The sequence below is a fragment of the Gavia stellata genome, chromosome 14 (assembly GCF_030936135.1).
Source record: "Gavia stellata isolate bGavSte3 chromosome 14, bGavSte3.hap2, whole genome shotgun sequence".
NCBI lineage: Eukaryota > Metazoa > Chordata > Aves > Gaviiformes > Gaviidae > Gavia > Gavia stellata.
Window position 1 is genome coordinate 18369322 of NC_082607.1, and position 22081 is coordinate 18391402.

The following is a 22081-nucleotide window of genomic DNA, read 5'->3' on the forward strand; positions in this document are numbered from 1 at the left end:
AGACCATGCAGGAAATGAATTTAAATTGATTAAAATCATTCTCCGGAGACAAACATTTAGAAGACACCACTCCATTCTTTGTCAGTGAAGCACAATGATTATGTGTCCCTATCTTAAGGACACTTAACCCTTTGTTCCTGCAATGTAGGATGATGAAGGTAACAAAAGCATTTCCTTTACTACTGATAATAATTTTCCTCTATAGCAAGATGACTTATTTAGTGCTACTTGTACTGCTAGAAAAACATCATGAATACCCAGCTGCACCACTGCATTCCAGACTGGTTATATGCTTAATCTGCTTTCAATACATTGGCTTCCCAGTACCTTAGAACATAAATGACCACGTGTATTTCTTAGTCTGAGTGGTACAAGTGTGCACATTTCTCTCTCAGGTAGCATTCCCTTTAAACCATTTGCATAGTTAAGGGCTAACCAATTCCAGGCAGACCAGATTCAATTCCTTCAGCCACCATCTAAAACCAAATGTCTTAGGAAAACACGCCAAAAAAACCCCAACCCCAAACAAAAAACCCCTATGCAACAACACTTTACAGAGGATGGATCCCACACAGATCGTGGCAGAAGCAGGAAGCTAGAAGGCAGGCATCCATCGATCGCCATGCAAATGGGCTGGCATCTGAAAATTAACTGATTCTAGCAACACGACACAATGTGATAGCACAGAACGCTTAATTCTCAAAGGAGTGTTTAATTAAAAATGAGCTGTGCACTGAAACCGTTTTTTTTTTTTAAAAAAAACTTATGTAGATAATCTAATGTTTTTGAACCTACATTGGACATTATCAGTGGTATTGACAAACATGCAGACGAAATTATAATTAAATTACCAGCTTTGTATTTGATAAATTCAAAACACGTAACTATAGAAATGACATTCATGACTGAACTCTCTTTCATCTTATGACTACAGATTTATTAAAATGTATCACTGTCAACACTAAAGTGTCAATCTGCCACTTTCACTGGTTTCCCTCTCTTAACCAGTTAAAAATGCATATTTAACTACATTTAGAACTACCATAACATGTAGCTATTGAACACAGAAATTAAAAAATGAGCTAAGCTTGCTGATCTTAAGCACGATAAATTTGTTTACTTACTATACTCTTTAAGGAAACATCTAGAGCAGATTTTCATCAATTTTGAGGCAGAGATAAAAAGTTATTAACTCCCTCGTGTTACTTAATTAAATACACATTTTCCCCTCCTGGGACACACTAAGCCATAAGAAAAGCAAATAAGTAAAAAGATCCCAAAAGAGAGCAAATATTTAAAAAAACCCAAACCAAACAAAAAAAGCCAACCCCCCCAAAAAAAACCTAACACAGAACCCCACCCTCCACATGCAGAGACATACAGAACAGAGATATGACAAAGACCTGTTCAGACTGTCCTACTGATAAAGGCATGTCTTCATGTGTAGCCTGAAATTACAGCCGAATAGAGCATTTAGGATTCCAGGTTGTCTTTCTGAAGTCACCTGGCTGTAGAATCTTAAAGGTATGCCCAGAAGCTAGCACATACAGAATCAATTCTACACAAAATGGGATATAAATGTACATACATAGATTTATTTTAGAACCTAATTCATAGGCCACTAAACTCAAGTGATAAATGTCCTATGGCATAAAAATGGAGAATGTGGGAAAGTAATTGTTCTCTAGAAGAATGATGTTGTAACAAAAAAATTGTTTCATTTTTTGTCTTATTTTCCATCTACACTATAAATACAATACACATACCAAACAACCCTTTCACCTTTCATATAATACAGAGACCTAAGAAGGAAGGGGGGGAAAGAAAGAAAACCAGGAGAAAAAAAGAAAAAAAAAAAGGAAAAAAGAAAAAAAAAGAGAAGTAGAAGAAGAAAGTTTCAAATAAAGTACTACTTCTATTCAGTACATTAGGTGCATTTCTTTATTACCATTCTCCCCATCAGACTTCCTTTCATGGTCAGTGTCAGTGAGGGACAATGCTGAGTTTGCCCGGCTTGACAAACAGGAGCTGTGTTCCGATTTCATCCCCCTCATCCACATCCTCAGGGCATGATCCGGGGACGCACCACCTTCTGTTTCAGTATCCACATCTGAGCCCACCTCTAGTGGGTAATTGTGCTCAGCTACACCGTGCAAATCTGTTTGATAGCCAGAGCACAGAATATGGGGAGTCTCACAGAATTCCATGTCTGGAAAAAACAAAAGTTCAGAAAAAAATTTAGAGGTGAAAAGCAATATACCTTTGGTTTTCTTTTGAAGAATCTGTTTTGAGAATTAACATTGTAAATACTATTATAAGACTTTTTTTGGTCAGTGACTCACTCTGCTATCTAATCTACTATAAGTATAATACAACTAAAAGAGTGCAACACTGTAAAATATATAATACCGCACTGTAATTGTGCCTTTTTGTCTGACAGAAATATGTATTATAGCTCAAATATATGTACACACCCACACGCTGATAGTAGTACATCAATTTGCAACTGGAGTACTTATAAATACATATACTTTCTTGTTTTTTGCCAGAAAGGCAACAGCTTTAAAATTAATCTCAATATGTTTTTATCATAGGGAAAGCGTCGCAAATTAGCAAGTAGGGAATTTACAAAATAACATTTGAAATCTTTGGTTAATCACAGAACACAAAAAAAGGGTACTTACCACTGGCTTGCTCTTTGAGAGTGCTCTCCTTGCATATTCACACCAGTGGGTTTTGGTTCTCCAGTGCTGGTGACCTACAGGAACTTCCTAGAAGAGCAGTGACTACTAGGACTGTACAAGTGCCATCTCATGACACCAAGCGATGAGAGACTTTAAAGAGCTGTACAGTGCTCAATATGTCAGATATTCTTGCTAAACACCGCAACTGTAGGGCAGTAGAAATCCGAGGACAAACAGAAGGTGGACAGGACCCGTAATGTGAATATGCAGAGGAAACATTCTCAAAGAACTACAGGTAAGTAACACACATCAGCAAATTACAACTTCCCTTTGAGGTAGCCTCTGCATATTCTCGCTTGTGAGAATCCAATTACAAATGCAACTCTCAGGGAGTAAGACAAGGAGTTCTAATTAAATAAGGATTACAGAACTGTACTCCCTAATTGAACATCAGACCTGGGATGCCATCTTGAGAGACTAAATACAATATCAAACATGCATACAGTATTCTTTCAATTTCTAGAAAAGAAACATTAGAGACAAGAGTCATTGATAGAGACTGAGGACAAATACTCTCTTCTACTGTCATCCTAACTAAAGCTTTAATTTGCCAAACTAATCCACTTACCAGCCAGTGAGAGGAACGGTTCTTATTTTAAGCACACTCTCAGAAATAGCAAAAAGCCCTGGTAATTTCTTGAAGGTATCGACCAAAATCTACAAACCAAATGCTAAACTAGAATATGCTGAGGTGGCTCAATTTTTAAGTCATCTATCTCTATATATCTTTCTTTTGCCATCAAAACATTCCTGAAGGTCTCAGTTGTAGTGACATCCCACACGGGCTGGCTTTCAGCTCAGGGCATGGCAACCTCTTTTTTAGAGGGCAGGGGAAGAAGGTGGGTAGCGAACAGAAAGAAGTGGCCATGGCCTCACTTTCCTACGCAAGAGTCCTGGAAGGTCATCCTGTCTCCCTGGTGTTGTCACTGCATCAGCTGGCCCGTCCCAGCAGCACCAGCCATCACTGCTCCTGCTCCTGCTCCTTTCAGAGCAGCAAGACAGAGGTGGAGGCCCTCCAGAGTGCTCCATCACTGCTCTGATCTCTTCCCCTTGTTCACAGGAGGAGGACTTCGTCTCAGCCGTACACCTGAGAAGTTGCAACATATGCCACCTTCACTAGCTCTGCTCTTCAAGTCTCTCAAACGCCGTGAGCCTGTCTGTGAGGTTTGATGGAGATGGCTGGGAGAAAATAGCCAAGATGCTGGGAAGCAGCTGCATAGTTTCTGCAGTAAAGTGAATATTTAGCATTTGAACTTTATCTACCATTACAATGCAGTGTTCTTCACGCTCTCTGGGGCTTGTTTAAAACTGGCACTTGGCTGACTGGTAGAAGAAAGGAGGAAAAGTGGTTCAAGGCAGTATTTGTGGACACAAATGGAAGCTGAGACTGGATCCTACTGGTTCTCAATCCTACACAGATGCTTGCAAGAGAGACTTTGAAACCTGTAAGACCCTCTGCAAAAAAACTCTCCTTACCTTATGGCTAAGATGGTAAACACAAAACATTCAGTCTTCAGAGAAGCCCTGTTTTTCTGAGATTTTCAGAGCTCATGGGGCATGGGAGACCCGGAGGCAATCTCACAGAAAGTTACTGCGTATAACTAAGTACAGTGTTGCTCATACAATGCCCTATTTTTAAGTCTCATTTTAATTATGTATTATATACACAACAAACAAGCTCCACTTGGTTTAATTAGACAGCATGGACCAAATCTTTGGTCCACGTGCAGATATTGATGTTGGACATGGAACCATCATAGCTGCATTACACTCCTAGCTTTTACTTTCTTTATGACAGCAATAAATGAATAAAATCACCTTTATACAAAATATGGTTCCAAATGGTGCATGTCAATTCTTATTTTTTCTTTACCAAATTCAAAAAGGACGCACATGTAAACCAAGAATTAAAAAGCCAGCAATAGTCCCAGATTACTAACCCAGAGCCTAGTATCAGTGAAATACAGACTGAATCATATAAGCAGGCTGATTCTACTCCACTCTGAAAGGACTACATTGCTCATCCCAAATGGACGTTGTGGATGCTGCTATTTCACCAAACACTTTTCAGTAACCAAGAGGTGAGACAATGCTTTCTTGTGAAACATCTGATTTAAAGTTCTGCTTAACTGAGCTGAGCTACTATAAAAAAGTAGACAGGAGCTTCACTGCACGTACTGCTCCTGTGCTGCGAAAGAACGGTGAATGCCAAATCTTGCTGGCAAGTAGCTCACAACTGGCAATGAGCTAGCTTGTCACATGCAGGGGTACAGTCCGGATCGTCCACTCCATCAAAAATCTATGATGGTTAACACATGCTTTAGCAGATGGCACAAAAAAGAGAAATAAATGTATACTGCCATTTAAAGAAGTATATTATCAAAGAAAATTAAAATTTAGCTGCTAAAACTATATAAAATTCAAGGAAAGTAAATTAGGCTCATACATTTGGACAGTTGTGTTCAAAGACACTAGCAGGTCTTTAGTGCTTCTTGTAAGCGCTAATGAGAAGGTACTTCCAAAGAGGGAGAGTGTATTGATGTACATCAAGAAAAATTTACATTGAAAACCACACTCAATTCTTTCCTAATGAAATAAGAGAGCCAACAGGATTAATTTTCAGCCTTTTAACACTGATCTCAATTCTGACTGAGGCCCACACTACAGAAATAACCTCCAGTGAAACTGCCCCATAACTTTTTTTTTTAAATTCTCTCAAAAAACAGTATTATTCTTAATTTTTAACTTAGATTTCTGTAAAGTACTACAGCAACACAGGGTTCTTAGAGTATGTCTCTGTCAACTAAATTGCACCTTCTGATCTCAAGAAGCATCTTCTGAACCTCCTTCCCCTTCAAAGCAGATTTCTACTTATTTTCACCAGCTGAGGAACTTCCCTGTAATTAGAAATCTTCTCATAACTTTGCGAACCATGTCAGCTGATGCCAGGCCCTCCGGCAGCAAGGATGCAGGCACTTTTCTACATGGATGTCCACTCCAGGCAGATGTCTGCCCCTAGCAGCCTTCAGCCCATGTTTTCCCTGTTTGCAATTGCACACACCAACGGGAAAATTCATCCCAGTAAAGCTCACAAATGCTAATTAGATTACATGTGTTTAAGAAGCACAGAATTTACCCTTCAGTCTATATGTTAATTCAAAATGTAGCAGCTAACATATTGAGTATTTTAGCTAATTTTTTTTGGTGGAGCAAAAGAAAGTGACTTTTTTATACTATAACTCATATTCAACTGAAGTCTAACGCTATATATTGCCTTAATAGTCTATTTCTTAAGTACACAAGCCTTTGTAGTATTTTAACTCCCACGGGATGCATTTTCTGAAAAGCACTCAGAATGCCTAAAGTGGCTGCTTTTAGTCTGCATAGCTAACCTTGTTACCTAAAATATTACATATTTCCACAAGGAGATAAAGTTCAAGTGTGGATTTATGATAGATTTAGTCTTACCAAAAAGACACAGTCACAAGAGAAATGAGGGAACATTAATATGAAACTCAAGTTTTTGCATGAACTATGGACAGAGGAAAGAAAGGTTGCAGTTATGAATGTATATAGATGATCACAATAGGATTTTCGCCTCCGGAGCCTTGTGGAGCCTATTGTAACACAACTGTTAAAAATACAAGTATTTTATCCCTCATTGATATTAATTTCTTTTTACAAAAGGTAATGTATAAAGAAATGTAAAGTATATAATGATCAAGAAAAGGAAAGAAGGCTACTGAAAACTCCAGATACACTCACCGAGTATTTATTTAGTGCAGCATCAATTTAGCCACCAGTACAGTTAACAACTTACAGTTAGGATTTTCATGCATATATAAAGCATTTATCCCAGTGCATCTTCAGGACTATTTCATTGTCCTTTGCATGGTCAGGAATAACTGTGTGCCAGCTACGCTTTCTACAACTCTTTAATTTTTCTGGCACGGGCAAAAAAAAAGTTACCCAAGTGAAAGTTCATGGAGGTCCTGCTCTTCAACTTAGTATTTCTGCAAACTTAGTGGACTTGCAGGACTCGTGGAATTTCCACGCTGTGGCCATTTATCAAGAATTTTGATAATTTCAAACAACTAACTGGGAGAGTAAATAAATATTTATTTCAATAAATAAATACTTAAAATAAAGATTGTGTCTGTGATGAGGCTTGGCATCTGTCTACTCTTCCTGATCGGCCCGATGTGTGGATGCATCACCAAGCAGGTGACAAGAGAGCTCAAGGACAGGTAGAGCCTGGATTGCGTGCTGAAGAAATGCCTGCCCCGTGCCCAGTCTGTACAGCCCTCCTCTGTATAGTCTACCCACTCCCTCTTGTGAGAGGAGAATAAAATAAAAAGCACTTAACATAAAGAGAAGACTGTCCAAACAAAGCAGATAAAAGAGAATCACAAAACTAGGGTATAAACAGAGATGAGCGTAAAGAACCCTCCTTTCAAATTTTCCTATTCCCTTATGGAAAAACGTTATTTTGTATTAATAACAGCATGACAAATAATACTTATTTAAATTACTTAATCTACCTATCTGTTCAACTAGAGAAAGAGCTTACAGAAAAATGTAAGTTATTTATAAACTGGAATAGTTTGACGAGTCGTTATTACGTGTCTTTTACGAACACTATCATATAATTAAGCAATTCTGACTTACATATTTTAAAACCCTCTTTAAATATCATAGATTAACAAATTTATTTTATCCTTGATTCTTGGTATGAGGTGGTTCTTACTCTGAGGATGCTCCCCACCCAAACACACACAAAATCAATTCTCTGGATGAAAATGTACAAATTGCTCTATCTCTGCAGATGTAAAACGATAAAGGAGCCTAAGTAGCTCAAAGGCGAGGAGAAAATATCAATGTCTTGGAAGTTTAAATCCATGGTACTTATTTTGGGCTGGTCTCCTTCCTCTTTCACACTGGAGTTTATTTGAGAATACTGGGAATATCAGAGTCTGGGGAGCAGATCCGATGGAGAGATCCTGAACAATAACGGAAGGAATTCCAGAAAGGCAAATAACATACATAAACCTGAATAGTGTCATGTTTACGTTAGTTACCAAGCTGGTGTCTGAAGGAGTGATAATGGGAATGCAGGGGGGAAAAAACATTCCAAACATGCAGTTTTGAAGTTGGCGTAGCATTTGGGATTTTCCGGTATTACACTGCGAATCTTGTTTCAGATTCTGAACTTAGGCCGATAGTTTAATCGACAAGTGTATTATATGTGTTTCTAAATGAGAAGCAAAGGCAGACCAGTTACTCATGGCATAAGAGACTCGGAGAAAGAGGGGGAGGGAGGGAAGAAGGAAGGAAGAAATGTAAATCAAATGGGAAAAGTGAAGTTCACATTCATTTTTGGAAGTAATACATATGCACCCTCCTAAACGAGAAATTTTGAGGGCTATTGAGCACTCTGTTAAATTCAGTGTGTCCAATGGCCCTTAAAATTTCTCATTTCTCAGGTACCTGAGGACCATGGTTTACTGGCTGTACACTGGACTTGAGAATTAAATGGGCAGAGATCTTAAGCTGCTTCATAAAGTCGTTCGTGTAACACAACCTGCTAGATAACTTTGTGAATGTCTTTGTGTGTTCACATTTCATTTAGTCAAAGATCTTACTTGTTTCCATGTTGAGAACATGCCACATCTTTCCTAGGACAATATAATTCAAAGACATTAAACTTCAGTAACCATTCAGATGAAAATTATTGAGGAAGAAGCCAAAAAGCAATTAATTTGCAGAAGCACATTACACTGACTATTAATTTGCTTTAGAAATCTCATGTTTATCACCAATTACAGTATTATCACAGCCCAAAGCAGATTCTCAGTTGCATTTATTTTAATTAAAAAAATTTGATATACCTATTACACGCAAATAATCTGCACATAAAAGATACCATTTGAGGTTTTTATACTTATATATAAAATGCATTGTATTGTACATGTTTTCTTTTACTGTATTTCAACTTTTCCTTGCATTCCCTTATCTACGTAGTTTATTTTCTTACAGTAATCTCCAGTTACCACCAGAGATGCTAAAAATTTAAAAATAACAGTAATAACAAAGAAAGGAGGCATAAAAGAGGAATCAGAGTCTGCTATAACACTAAGGAGTTTAACGAAATTTGCAGATTCGGCAGCTAAGGGATTAGGAAAGGAGGTGGCACTTTCAGGAAACCCTTCGGCTTGTGAAATTTATGAGAAAGAAAGAAACTCTTTATTCCTCAGGTCCTTCCCCAGAGGAACCAGAGGATGAGGTTCCAACCCATGCCTCATGGCAAGTATCTTTCTAGTCTCTTCTTCAGACTAATTCTTCAAACTTAAAGAAAGAGGGCAGAAGCAGACTGAACCTATTTTTAAAAATGTTCCTGGAGTTCTCAGATATTGATTTTTATTTTTATTACTATTAAAATCAACTTGAATAAGGAAATGTACTTCTCAAATTCTGCATGGAAATCATCCTGATCCTATGAGGACACAGACAAACTTTCTCCCCAGAAGTGGACTATTCTTTTTGTAGACTGCTGGAAATTTTTAATGTTACAGATTTCATTTTTCAAGAGTAGCTAGCAAGATGCCAGAAAGAAGGCTTTTGGAGCTACAATGTGGATGCAGTGGGTCTCAGTTTAAATTAGGAATAAATACTGTCATTATCAGATTGACTAGGAATTTAATCCTTCAAGTTCAAATACATATTAAGTATTGCTGGCTATAGCCTTTCCTATTCCTAAAGTGGGGCTTTATGAGGTAAAGTACTTCACAGAATCACAAGAATCATTAAGGTTGGAAAAGACCTGTAAGACCATCAAGTCCAACCATCAACCCAACACCCCCATGCCCACTAAACCATGTCCCACAATGCCATGGCCACACGTTCCTTGAACCCCTCCAGTGATGGTGACTCCACCACCTCCCTGGGCAGCCTGTTCCAGTGCTTCACCACTCCCTCAGGAAAGACTTTTTTCGTAACATCCAGCCTGAACCTCCCCTGGTGCAACTTGAGGCCATTTCCTCTTGTCCTGTCACTTGTCACATGGGAGAAGAGACCAGCACCCACCTCTCTGCAACCCCCTTTCAGGTAGTTGTAGAGAGTGATGAGGTCTCCCCTCAGCCTCCTCTTCTCCAGACTGAACAACCCCAGCTCCCTCAGCCGCTCCTCATCAGACTGTGCTCCAGACCCTCACCAGCTTCGTCGCCCTTCTCTGGACACGCTCGAGCACCTCAATGGCCTTCTTGGAGTGAGGGGCCCAGAACTGAACACAGGATTCCATTCACAAGATTCTGTTAAAGAGAAATTTCTATTGCAGGTACTCATAAATATCTTTCCTTTAATTAATTTTAGAGTTATAAAACCATAGCAAATGCCAGGAGTTAGCATTTAACCTAAATTTCTGATAAAGGAAACCTACTTAATCTCAAATAATGACCACACTAACTCTACCCTATTAAAGACAAAAGGAAAAAAATCTAATTATCACAGATGAGAAAGAACCTCAGTATCATTTGCGAGGATAAATGAAGTTCTTCTAATACTACAGTTGAAATAGAGTTTGGAAAAGCTTGTCTTACAATACATTCAATTACAATTTCATTCTCCATATGCAAAAATCTATTAGGAAATGAATTTTTAAGAAAAAAGATTTTCTGTTTCCAAAAACTCTATTCTAAGAGAAAAGCATTACAATTTTCTTTCAAGAATTTTAAAGGTTCCTTAGTTCTGAAATAATTTTTCAGTTACAAGTTTTGGCATTTGTGTATGTGTTTCAGGGAAGAAATAGATAATGAATCCTTTCTTCTTGTCATTAAATTTTCAAAATTAAAGCTAGCCACAGCCTTAGCCTGTAGATTTTCTTAAGGTTTTTATTTTTTTAAAAAAAAAAGGCAAGCAGGATAAGACTTTCACGAAGGACAGCAGAACTATAAATGAAATTATCTAGAGCAGATTAGCTAACTTTTCTCTTTGAAAGAGTTTCATATGAACAAATATTCTTCCTCAAGATTAACCACAGAGTGTGCAACAGTGGAGTGCTGCTAGCTTTAGTCCGCTACGTTTACACGTTAAGGATGTAGTTCTAATTTGTTTCAATGTCTACATGGCACTTAAGAGAAGAAAGACTGACAGAACTATTGAACAGGGTGTAAGATGGAAACTAACATTCTTCAAATTGAAATTACCCTCAGATTGTTGCTTTATCCCTACAAACTTGAATTCAACTCAGAGATGCTTTTCTGGTAGTAATTTCTGAACGTAGTTACATTTAAAGCAGAATCACTTCCATTCAAACATCAATCTTAGAGGTTTCATGACAGGTATCACTTTCTAATAGAACTTAAGATGGAAATATGAAATTAATTTCTACCGACGGTTTTGATTCTGGCTTATAAAATATTTTAAAAATACACCTTTTGTTTCTAAAAATATTGAAATTGTTTCTCTCTTAAAATTCTAGTCGAACCATTGACTTAAGATACATGAGTATCAAAGCCTTTTTTACATAAAAGATGTACAAAGCAGGTATCTTGATAAATTTCACTGACTTGGTTTTAGAAGGCAACAATTCAAAAATCCAGAAGTCTAAAGTCTGATTTAATTTACAGTGCTGTAAATCCGGAAGTGACTTCTATGAAGCCAGTGGGCCAGGTAAAGAAGGTAGCACTTAGGTTTCAGGTCAGTGTGACTGTCTCAGAGTAAGCATCTGGCAAGTGCGTATCTTCGTAATGAGGGAAATACATTTAGAAAGCTGCTATCAACAGAGATTTACCGGAAACGTTCTCCTTTACTGATGGGATATCCAACAGACCTGAGGCACTCAGACCACAGACACTGCTCAAAAAGAATGTCACAGAGTAACTCAGCTCCTCACCTTAACTTTCACTAAAAACTACGAAGCTCTAACATAATTTTAAAATTGCTTAAGAGAGTATCAAGGATACTAGTACCCATTTTCCTTTGAAGTGACATGAATGGAGGGCGGACAGCAAACAGAGGGAGGCTGGAGGCTGGAGCGGAGGAAGGCAGTTTGTATCACCCTGTGCCAGTTTCAGCGAATGCTCAGTGAATGAGGTATTTCAGATACGGAACAGCGCAACTGAGGAGAAGGCTTCTGCAAGGCTTGCGCTTGTTCACATTCCAACTGCCAAATCGTTACAAATACTGAAAATTAGGAAAAAGTATTTGCAGGTATTGCAGAGAGGTCTAAGCACCTAGAGGCAAAATCCCTTAAAGGATGGGGTGATGTATAAGGCGGTCACCAGCATCACCTTGCGTGTTTACAGCACAAGCAGAACAGTGCCTTGTGCGTCAGAGCACAAAGACCAGACTCTGCTGTCACGGTGCTGCCGTCACAGAAGCAAGGAAAACAGGAGCAACAGCCTCTCGTGGGGTGCGAGGTCCCACGAGCTGCTCTCAGCAAGAAGCTCTTGCCTTCAGCTTTGTGTGCCTCTTGCCTAGCGGCACAGCAGCACGCCCCGCAGCCCGACTCCTGCCTCCCCACCTCACCCCCCGGCGGCCTGCCAGAGCCAGGGCGAAGCCACCTTCAAGGCAGCGCGTGAGACATTCTGTTTAGCATTTGCCTGGGTTTGTTTTCATCTCAGGGGCTTTCTAAGAAGGTTGTATGTGAACAGTAGATCTATGTTGTATTCTACCTTTTGCAATTACTCTTGCTGTAGTAGTAAGTTGCAGAAATGAATAGGTAAGGCTTTACTTTCCTCTCAAACCTCCACAAGCAGAAGGGTTAGGAAAACTAACAAGCAACCGGGACATTTGGGCAAATAGTGTGTAGAGAAGGAGGGTGCTGCTTGTTCCATGTTCCACCAGCCCCAAGCACGTGGCTGGGCCTGGATGGAAAAAGGTGAAGCAGGAACAAGAGATTCAAAGCAAGCAATCGCCCCCCTCCAAACCAACAAACCTCAGACAGGATTAGCATATGTATTCTTTCCTTTTTGTTGTGAATCTGTGAGAAATCCAGAGCAGAAAATGGCTAACAGAAATCAAAAGAGGAAAAGCTGCTAGTGAGAGATAAAAGGCAGCAGCAGCAAGACTGAATATCCTTGTAAATCTTGACAGACACTCCGGGCTTTGAAGGGTGAACTATTTGCTGTGATTTTTGGGAAGTCAGGAAGCATAATGAACCAGAACAAGTATTACATATAACTTTGGAAACATAAACGCTTGACCCTTTCTGATTACTCAGGTAAAAACTTGACAAATCCCAGTCTGCAAGCTTGCAGGGTCACCAAGTCTGCTGGTCACAGCAAGCAGATCCACACAGGCTGCCAGCCAGCCTCTTCAGACCTTGGGGATCAACACCACAAACGCTGTCAATCCCGAAAGTACATCTCCTACCTCTCCCAAGAACCCACAGCTAAAAAGACTCTCTAATGGAGCCAAAATTTGAAATTTTCATCCACTGTTTTCTTGGTGGGATGTTTTAACATCTGCGGAATACTACACCTGATTTTATACTTCTTTCTCTTGCTTTTTTATGTATATATATACAGACACACATATGTGTGTGAAATATTACATATACATAAACATAGATACAGAAGTATACAAATAGAGAATTTGTAGGATCTTACAATAACTGAAATTGGAAGGAGTTTTGGCAGTCAACAGCACATCCCCCTGCTCAAACGAGGGCCAAGTTAGATCAGGTTGCCCAGGGCTCTTAATGAAGAGTATCAGAGTCCTCCTACAGAGCAAAGGCTGCTGGCAAGACCGCTATCGTGGAACACAGAGCGCTATGAAGCATTTTAAAACCATCTCTTCAGTGAGGTTTTCAGGAGACACTAGGTTATGCCCCAACAATAAAACTGGAAATCCAACTTTGTTTCCATGATTTTGAAAATCCAACCCACAAATTGATTTTTTCACTGTTAAAATATTCCCTTTTCCCCATAAATTCACTAACCATTTTTTAGTGTGTAACCACTTTTTCTACTAAAAAAACCTAAAAATCAACTCAGACTGCAAGATACCCCCTAGGATGGCTAAACAGTTTGACTTTGCCCTGTTTCAGATCAGGGCTGGACATATTTGCACATTTTTTTTCTTTTTTCCAGATCTTTCAAAAATTTACATGTGGCGGACATGATCTTACATGATCTTAATAAATTAACATCTACTATGGATGCAGCATATTCTTCAATTTAGATTGAACCGCTAAGTAACATTTAGACCAACAAATATACCCTTCAGTTTAATCTTGGAACAAGGAAGAGCGAGAGCACGTGCAGTACTTCCACTCACACCCAATTACATCCAGCTGCCACCCTGACATCAACGAGAACATATGAAAGACAACTTGGCACATCCGTTCCATTTGATTAGCCGACTGGGGATACAGCTTGTCAGTCAAACAACCCCTCTTCCCCAAAAAAACTCGAGGGGTTTGTCATCAAATGTTCCATCTGATCAAGAAATGGGAGATTAAATGGCCTTCAAAAAATTCTGACCACTTCTGCTCCCTTCCTTCTTCAAGTGTTCACTTTACCAAAGGGATTTCAGTAACAGTAGTTCAGACTTAAAGGTCAGCTCTACTGCAGTTTGAATAATATCAAACAATTTAATGGAAATAATTGGGTTTGCATATCTTATTTTTGATACATACAATCACAGTAACTATTTTTCAACTGTTTAACTAATTTCCTTCCAAGACCTTTAATAGGTTTTCTAATATTTCCAGATACTATTTCTCCTACACTATATTTCTACGGGTAACTATATAAATTATAAAGACTATTACATTCTGTTTCAGCAACTACAGAACGGGGACATTTTTGGTTTTGTATCATCAAGATGCACCAAAGTAACTCAGCTGAAAACAGGGGAGTCATTCCAGGTGTGCATCCCCAGAAAATACACTGTGGTAATCTTACATCAATAAATAGCACACAGCATCATTATTATTAAAGTTAAATAAACAGTTCTTAAAACATATTTTACCTTAAAATGTACATCATGGTTACCAAGGAAAGACTAAAATCTGAGACATTTGTGTCAGCATAATAAAGTTTCTAAGCATGTAATACGGTACGTACAAAATTTTCCATCTCACGATTTGGTATAGAGCTCCAGAAAAGGGAAGTAGCACCATCATTCCTGTGCTGCACCAAAGGGAACTAAGTATGAGAAGAATTCCAAAGCACACCAAATCAAGAGACCTCTGTACATTTTCATGGAGTTTAAACAAGTGCTGTGAGTCCCCACGATGTGTCATCAAAATTTATCCAAACTTTGGGAACACAGCCACTACACAAAGAAATAAGTCCAGTATTTTTATGTGGGTAGGAGCTCTTGGCTACATTTTTTGCAGCTCTAGAACTCTTTCATTTTCTTGCCCTTTATTAATGTGAGTTCTAATTATTTTAAAACACCAAGTGGCTTATTTAGGTATATAATACTCATTTTAGCAGCTTTTCTAGTCACTGACTTTGAAAACTCCAGCCTCTGATTTAATCACATAGCATTTTTATCTTTCTCACAGACACAGCCATATAATTGATACCTGGGAAATAACAAGTCACTGACTGGTAAGCATTGAAATGTGATTGCTCACCTTTGAAAATCAGCAGGCAGGCACCTGCTCTTTCTAGTGCAAATCACAGGTAATGTTGACTGTCTACAACTAAAACCAAATCCCCTTAATCATCAAATAAGTGGATATATTGGTATTGCTAATGTGTATAAAGATGGTTGGGAGGCTCAATACCTAACATGAGATAGCTAGAAGTTGTTAACTCCAGAACTTTGTTAGACAAATCCTGAAAAGGGAAATTAGAAAATGAAATGATTTGTTTGGGTCTTAACAGACTGAAAAACACAGGAGGAATTACCCACAGTATTAGCGTTCCCCGTAAAAATTGCTTCTCAAGTTTTCCAGCATCTGCCTTTGAGACATTTTATTTGTGGAATAGAAGATGCACACTGGTAGCTTTCTTCACAGCTAACGTACCTTGTATTCTGCAGCAGTGGGCAACTGAAAGCCTGTGAGCTCACCATAATTGTTGGTTCTGCGAAGCTTCTTGATCAACGATGCTTGGCAAGAGCCAAAGTTACGAGCCTCCATGGCAGCTGAGAGAACTCCAACCCAAAGAAAATAAATCAAACCAAAAGGGCAAGATATCTCACTAACAGATTAGCCTACAGTGACCCTGTAAACCCTTCCACGCCCTGAAGGAAAGCTTGCCATAGGCAGATAAGCAAAGCTCACGTTCTGTATTGCTGGAAATACTTTGTGTCTCCTTATTAAAAAATTCACACAGGTGAGGTGGACTAATTGAGGTGGTGGAGACAGTAACACAGAAGGCACTTAAAATGTAATTAAGCCATGATCAGAAAAGGGACACATAAGGGAGAAAGCACTCAAAACAGAGACTTCAGGGAAATACCAGATTCAAGCAAAAATGAGAGCAACTGTGGACTAAACCATGTTCAAAGACGTTTATATATACTGCTAAAAGAATCTGTGCAAACACTAAGGCCATAGCTAACCAGAAAAAAAAGAAATATACCTTTGTTTTAGATAACCCTTATGTGCTTTAATGCACATCACAGACAGAAGTGTTTTGACAGGAAGAAGAGGGCCCTATTCTGCACCTGAGCAATTCTGAATCATGCTAGCGATCTAAGAACAAGACCGCTACAGGAGCATTAAGTGTCTCAATTCTTTTGGTTTTATTCTATAAAAACACACTTCAGCTCTACCGTTAGCCATTCTGGAAGGACTGTAGCAGCAACTATTTCATATACCAAAAAGCACAGTTCACACATCCACTCATTATATTAAGGAGGGGGAAACCAAACAAACCAAAAAGAGTAAAAAAAAAAATCTATAAACTTCACAATTTTGACTTAACACTATTTCACATGGGGGGGGGGGGAAGTATCATGAAAAAATACAAGCCAATATCCAGTTATGTAAGGAATTGTTTTCAGATTAAAAAAAAAAGGAAACGTCTAAATATCTTTTTGTACAAAGGTTTCTTCTAGCAGACAGCTTTATGTTTTAAATAGTCCTTAAAGTTCATTTCCATTGCTTTTTCCTATGAAATGTGTTTCATGCAAACCTGCAGAGTTCAGAGTCTTCACAAGAAACAGTTCCCCCATAGGGTACAAATTGCATGTGGATTTTGCCTTTTTTCACATTATCCACCATTTGGTGCTGTCTCATTTCCCTACCAGCTGCTTCTCCATTTCCTGAGCTGCACCATCCCGTACTGTGTCTGATATTAGACACAGCAGTGACAGAACAAATGGGAAATGAACAGCACAGCTGATGAGGACAACTGGCAAAGGATGCAAGCAGCATATCCAGAAGTGGTTATGAGTGAAAAAACCCACATTTGTTTGTAGGAGCTTAAATCATTTCTCTCTATAAACATAGCAAGATCCTCTCTGACTCGACTCTAATCAGATGGAACTCTTATAAACTAGTTCGATTCCTATTTCGGCAACCACATGAAGAACTGAGCACTGAATTAGGAGCCGACATTTTTTAATGACAGAGCTCCCAGTGGAGGGGGAAGGAGGGAAGGAAGGGCTTAGACTCAGTGGGTTTGAACATGAGGACGACTCAAAACCAGGAGGGATGAACAGTGAGCTGCTGTGTAGCAATGAAGAAAGTGAACATAGGACAAAGAACTATTTTCACCAGTCTAATAAAAAGTACTCATTTGAACCATCTTGTCAACAACACACACATTCAGAAGAGTATGTACATCCCTCATCGCTGTGCCCTTCCCACATCTCCCTGGTTTATTTCAATTCAAAGTGAGGAATGTATAAAGAGCAAGGAATGAATGGACGGACACCAGGGCAGAAAACAAAACACTGAATGAGAAGCAGCCTGTTGATGCACTGCTACTGAAAAACTTAAGAGATACTGGCCATAAAATTTCACAAGTCAGTATTTTCCTGTTTAATACAGTTGTCTTTTTGCTTAGACTAGTTTGCTGAAATTATAACAGGCAGATTTGTTAAGCATGTTTGGAGGCTAATTTTTACAGAATAATGATACGAACACTGTAAAATTGTGTTGAATATTGCCAAAGACACCAAATCAGTAAATACCTCACTTGCAGAGAATCTGCTACTGAACTCTACCCACTGCAGACACTGACTGATCTTACCGCTGTTATTGCAGCTACTTTTTATTTAGCAGTTTTATTCATTTTAATAATAATATTTACACAAAAGAAAGAAAACAGCCTTTATGTTCCTTTTTTCTCCTTTAGTAGGGCTTATTAGCCATTAAAATATATTTTATGCATATAAGTCTTCTAAAAAGATCATAAAATTAAACTGAAATATGGGTACTTACTAGCAACATTATTCCACTCAATTGGCAGTCTAGATAAATCCATTACCATAGCCAATTTAAGGACTGAGATTTCTTTTAGTAACTACAATCCTTGAGAAAAACTTGAAAATACCGAAATATGATGTCTGAATGCTCAATTGATCACAATAGATATCTAAATTGGAGCACCAAGTTACAGCAAAGCAGCACCTTGTTTATGGCCACTGTGCTGTTACCCCACACTCAGGTGTGGGATTTATGGCAGCACAGGGAAAGATGAGCGGCACGTGCCTCTTTTCTAATTCCTAAAACTTCAAACGCTGTATAACGGAAGATTTTTCTAACCCTCACCATGGTCATTTGACCCAAATCTGATACCACAGATGATGGAGCATTATTAAAGCCTGAGGAACCATAAGCTTCCTGCTGCCAAAACAGTGGCAGAAATGATTGCTGGTGTGAGAAGTTTGGTTTATTTGAGTGGAGCTGTTCAGGGATGACAACAATTATCTGTGAAATGAATATTCATCACATGGGTGAATTCAAGGCTGAATAATACTTCACTGGAGAGTGGGAATAATGTTAGGGAGAAGTTGGCCAAAGCAGACACGGCTCACTTTGTACTGAGGTCTAGTGCAGCTGTATGACACGCAGATGGGCGCCAGGAATTCATGAACTGGAGAAACAGCCTGCAGTAGGCAGACCTATCCCCTATGTTCGTTTCTAAATACAGAGCTGAAAATTAGCTAAATCGCTCTTCTCTCCCTGAAGGTATGCTCAGCCCTACTCCAATAAATGCACTACTGCTATTATTTGTGCAAGAAGTAAATAGCACTGAGGTATCCAATGCCACCCCCTTCCTTTTCTCCACAACTCCAAAATCTTTTCCTGTCAGAGAACATCTTGCTTGCTTAAAGTAATAAAAATTTTCGGAGGCAGCCATTTCAAAAGGTACAGTCTGTCTCTGCCAATTTCTTTCCAGTGGCACAAGCCTTTGGCTAGCTGAAGAGAAGACTTGGCAACCCACCCAAAAGCATAATGGCCACCACAGTGGGACTGCAGTAGGAGAGTTTAACTTTATTTATGAGCTTTTTTTTTTAATGCATGTTATCAGACAGGAAAGAAAAAAAGAAAACTAAAAGAAAACATTTGCATGCCAGAAGTTCACAGATGTTTTTTAAAAAAGCAATGTAGAAAGCAGACGGGACTGTTTTGAAGGACCTTTCCTTTCATGACCAAAATGAGTTGAAAAGCTACATGGGGTAACAGAGACTTGAGAACACAGAGAGGAGTCCAACAGGACAATGAAGGAAAAAGGAAACACTACCGTATCTTCTGGCTCCAAAGCAGCAGAGAGTGAAGCTATGACAACCCTTAACTACAAACGAGTGGTATTTAAGTGAGTAACAGTAACTAAACCTATCCTGTGGTGAAGGCAGTGGTAAAGGTACACACGGTGTATCACCATCTGTACAACTGCTCTAGAGTCATACGGAAGGCAGGTGTGATCCAGCCCCCCGACCAGAGCGATCACTGATTCCTGCCCCTGTGCCGTCCCTGGGAAGCAGGCCAACCTTTAATACTGGATAGTACCATTAAAGCAGTAAAAGTGTGGGGAGGAGCCAACACATACTTTAAAAACATGCATCAGTGAGATCTTCAAAAGTCCAATCCAACAGCTAGGACATAAAGATGGACAAATACTGCAGGAAGTAGTCTGTTTTTTTTAATTCCCTGAAAGCAGATTCATTTTCTGAGCATAGAATAAAAGCAAACTATTAGCATCCTTCTCCCCAAACACCTAAACTCTACAGATCAATAGCCAACAATTAATTGCAAACATTAAGTAATCACTACTACAATATCTGCTTAAACTCATGTCACACCTATAAGCATAATTCTCACTGATACCAGGAAGAACTGTATCCCTAGAATCAACAGTTCGATTAATCCTTTGAGAATCTGTGTGCAAACCAACCCAACCAAATAAATCCTACAAATATTTCCTTTCCAAAACCACCTTCTGACAAAACACTACTCAAGGTTATGTATTGACACATGCTACAATACCTAATTTTAATGTACTTTTTTGTTGTTAAAAGACAGAAAGATTATTTTCTGATTTACAGTAGTATGACTAGCGAAGTCAAAGGACTGATTGCATATAGAATCAGTATTAAAAACAGACCTGTGTTTTTCATACTTTCATCCGTAAGCAGAAATATAAAACTGATTTTCTCCTGTATCCTCACAGAAAAAAATCTACAGAAAAGAAACAGTCTTAATCCAAAGGCCGTAGCAAAATACAAAACTGCCTGTCAAATAGTTTCTCCTAAGACTAAAAACCCAAACCCATAGAAATTAATGCATTAATTTATTAAGGAATTTAACCATTGGGAAATGAATTTTTAAGATCAATAAAACGCCCAAAATATCTTAGAAAATTCCTCAAGCTAAGTTGAAATGTTGAAGAAGCAATGAAAACCACCAAGCAGTATATCAAAATACTGTCTTAGCATAATGCATTCCCGAATAAAGATGTCTACGTTAGTCTATTCAGTTTCAGCTTTACCTGTAGAAGTAGTATAATGCTGAAAGTTTTGCCTGTGCTAACTGGAGAGGTGAAGGGTATGCTTTGTCCTTTGTCACAAACACAAGCTGAGTGCGTTCTGACATTAAACTGTGTTGTGCTCCACAAGACCATGCAAACAGATACTCCAGTAAATTTATTACTCTTGCTCATTTTACTTTTTTCACTAGAACTCACTAAATATTACTGAATATAGAACTGACTCAGGAAAGTTGGATACACAGGAGAAGAAAAGAAATATATTTAAAGGAACAAAGATACACTTTTTGTGACGGCAGTCACAATGGGAGGAGGAGTGCTGTCAATGCAGATAGGTACTGTGTGTTCATCCTTATTTTTACAATTGGTAATAGACAAGATGGTCATCCAAGATATGCTCACATGAATGAAGATTTATCCAGTAAGAACAGGCAAATAATTTCCTTTTTTCCTTTCTCAATTGAAATACAAGGATTTTTTCATACCATGCCCTTCTCTTCATGAATTCTGCATTTCCTTCCAGAGAGCCAAAGATAAATGAATTTTGTAATCCGTCCCCAAGTGCAAAATGAGAAAAGGAACCACAGTGAGAGGAAATTACTAACACATTTTCCGAGCAGCACAGGGGAATACCTCTGGGGGCAACTATTAGACAACATTTCTAATATTTATCTATTTAAACTCTTCGTAATTGACTCCAATTGCAAAGAAAAACCCCAAATTAGGCTAAAGTTCGTATGCATGTGCACACACTTCTGATGTCTGCATTTCCTTTAATATTCTGCATCTCCATATGCACAAAGAAATCTCAGAAAAAAATTCTGGCTATTTTTCTGGGCTAAACAGGGTTGGGTACAAGATTGCACTTTAAAGTACTGCAGGTAGAACTTGTATTGCACTATGTCAATGCTGCACGCATACCCTTCTGTATTTATACACACATCTGTAGTAAGGAATATGAAAACTCCCTCAGAAATAACAAAAGGAAAACATTATTGAGAAATTTTAAAATTAATTCCTGCCTTCAGTTGAACAGAATAATGAATTTTATGTACGGCAATATACAATCCTTTGATTTCTACTGAAAATTCTTAAGTAACAATTGAGTTCTTTAATTCCGTTACTAGGAAGGATTAAAAGTATGTCGCAAAATTACATTACAGACGACCACATAATCAGTGTCCTGAGATGATTTTTGTAAAAAAATTAGAAAGTTCTCTTGTCTTGATGACAGTGGCATAAGAATCACAGAATCACTACGGTTGGAAAAGACCTGTAAGATCACCATCAACCAGTTACAGAATTGTTTTTCTTCAATAGATGGTGAGATAAAGAGATCAAGCTAGCAGACATCATTAATTTCATGCAAGTGCTTGAAAAGAAGGAAGAAGTTTGATATGTTTGAACTGACTTGAGTGCAAATGCTTTAAACAATATTTG

General features: G+C 38.5%; 1 protein-coding gene across 2 annotated transcripts in view; it reads right to left on the minus strand.

Moving 5' to 3' along the window:
- TENM1 (teneurin transmembrane protein 1) overlaps window positions 1-22081 on the minus strand; it is a 254046-nt gene that overhangs the window by 220536 nt on the left and 11429 nt on the right. For both annotated transcript variants that reach the window (XM_059824549.1, XM_059824548.1), the window contains exon 2: window positions 1949-2209. In XM_059824549.1, coding sequence (XP_059680532.1) covers window positions 1949-2209 — 261 coding nt within the window. The remainder of the gene's footprint in view (window positions 1-1948; window positions 2210-22081) is intronic.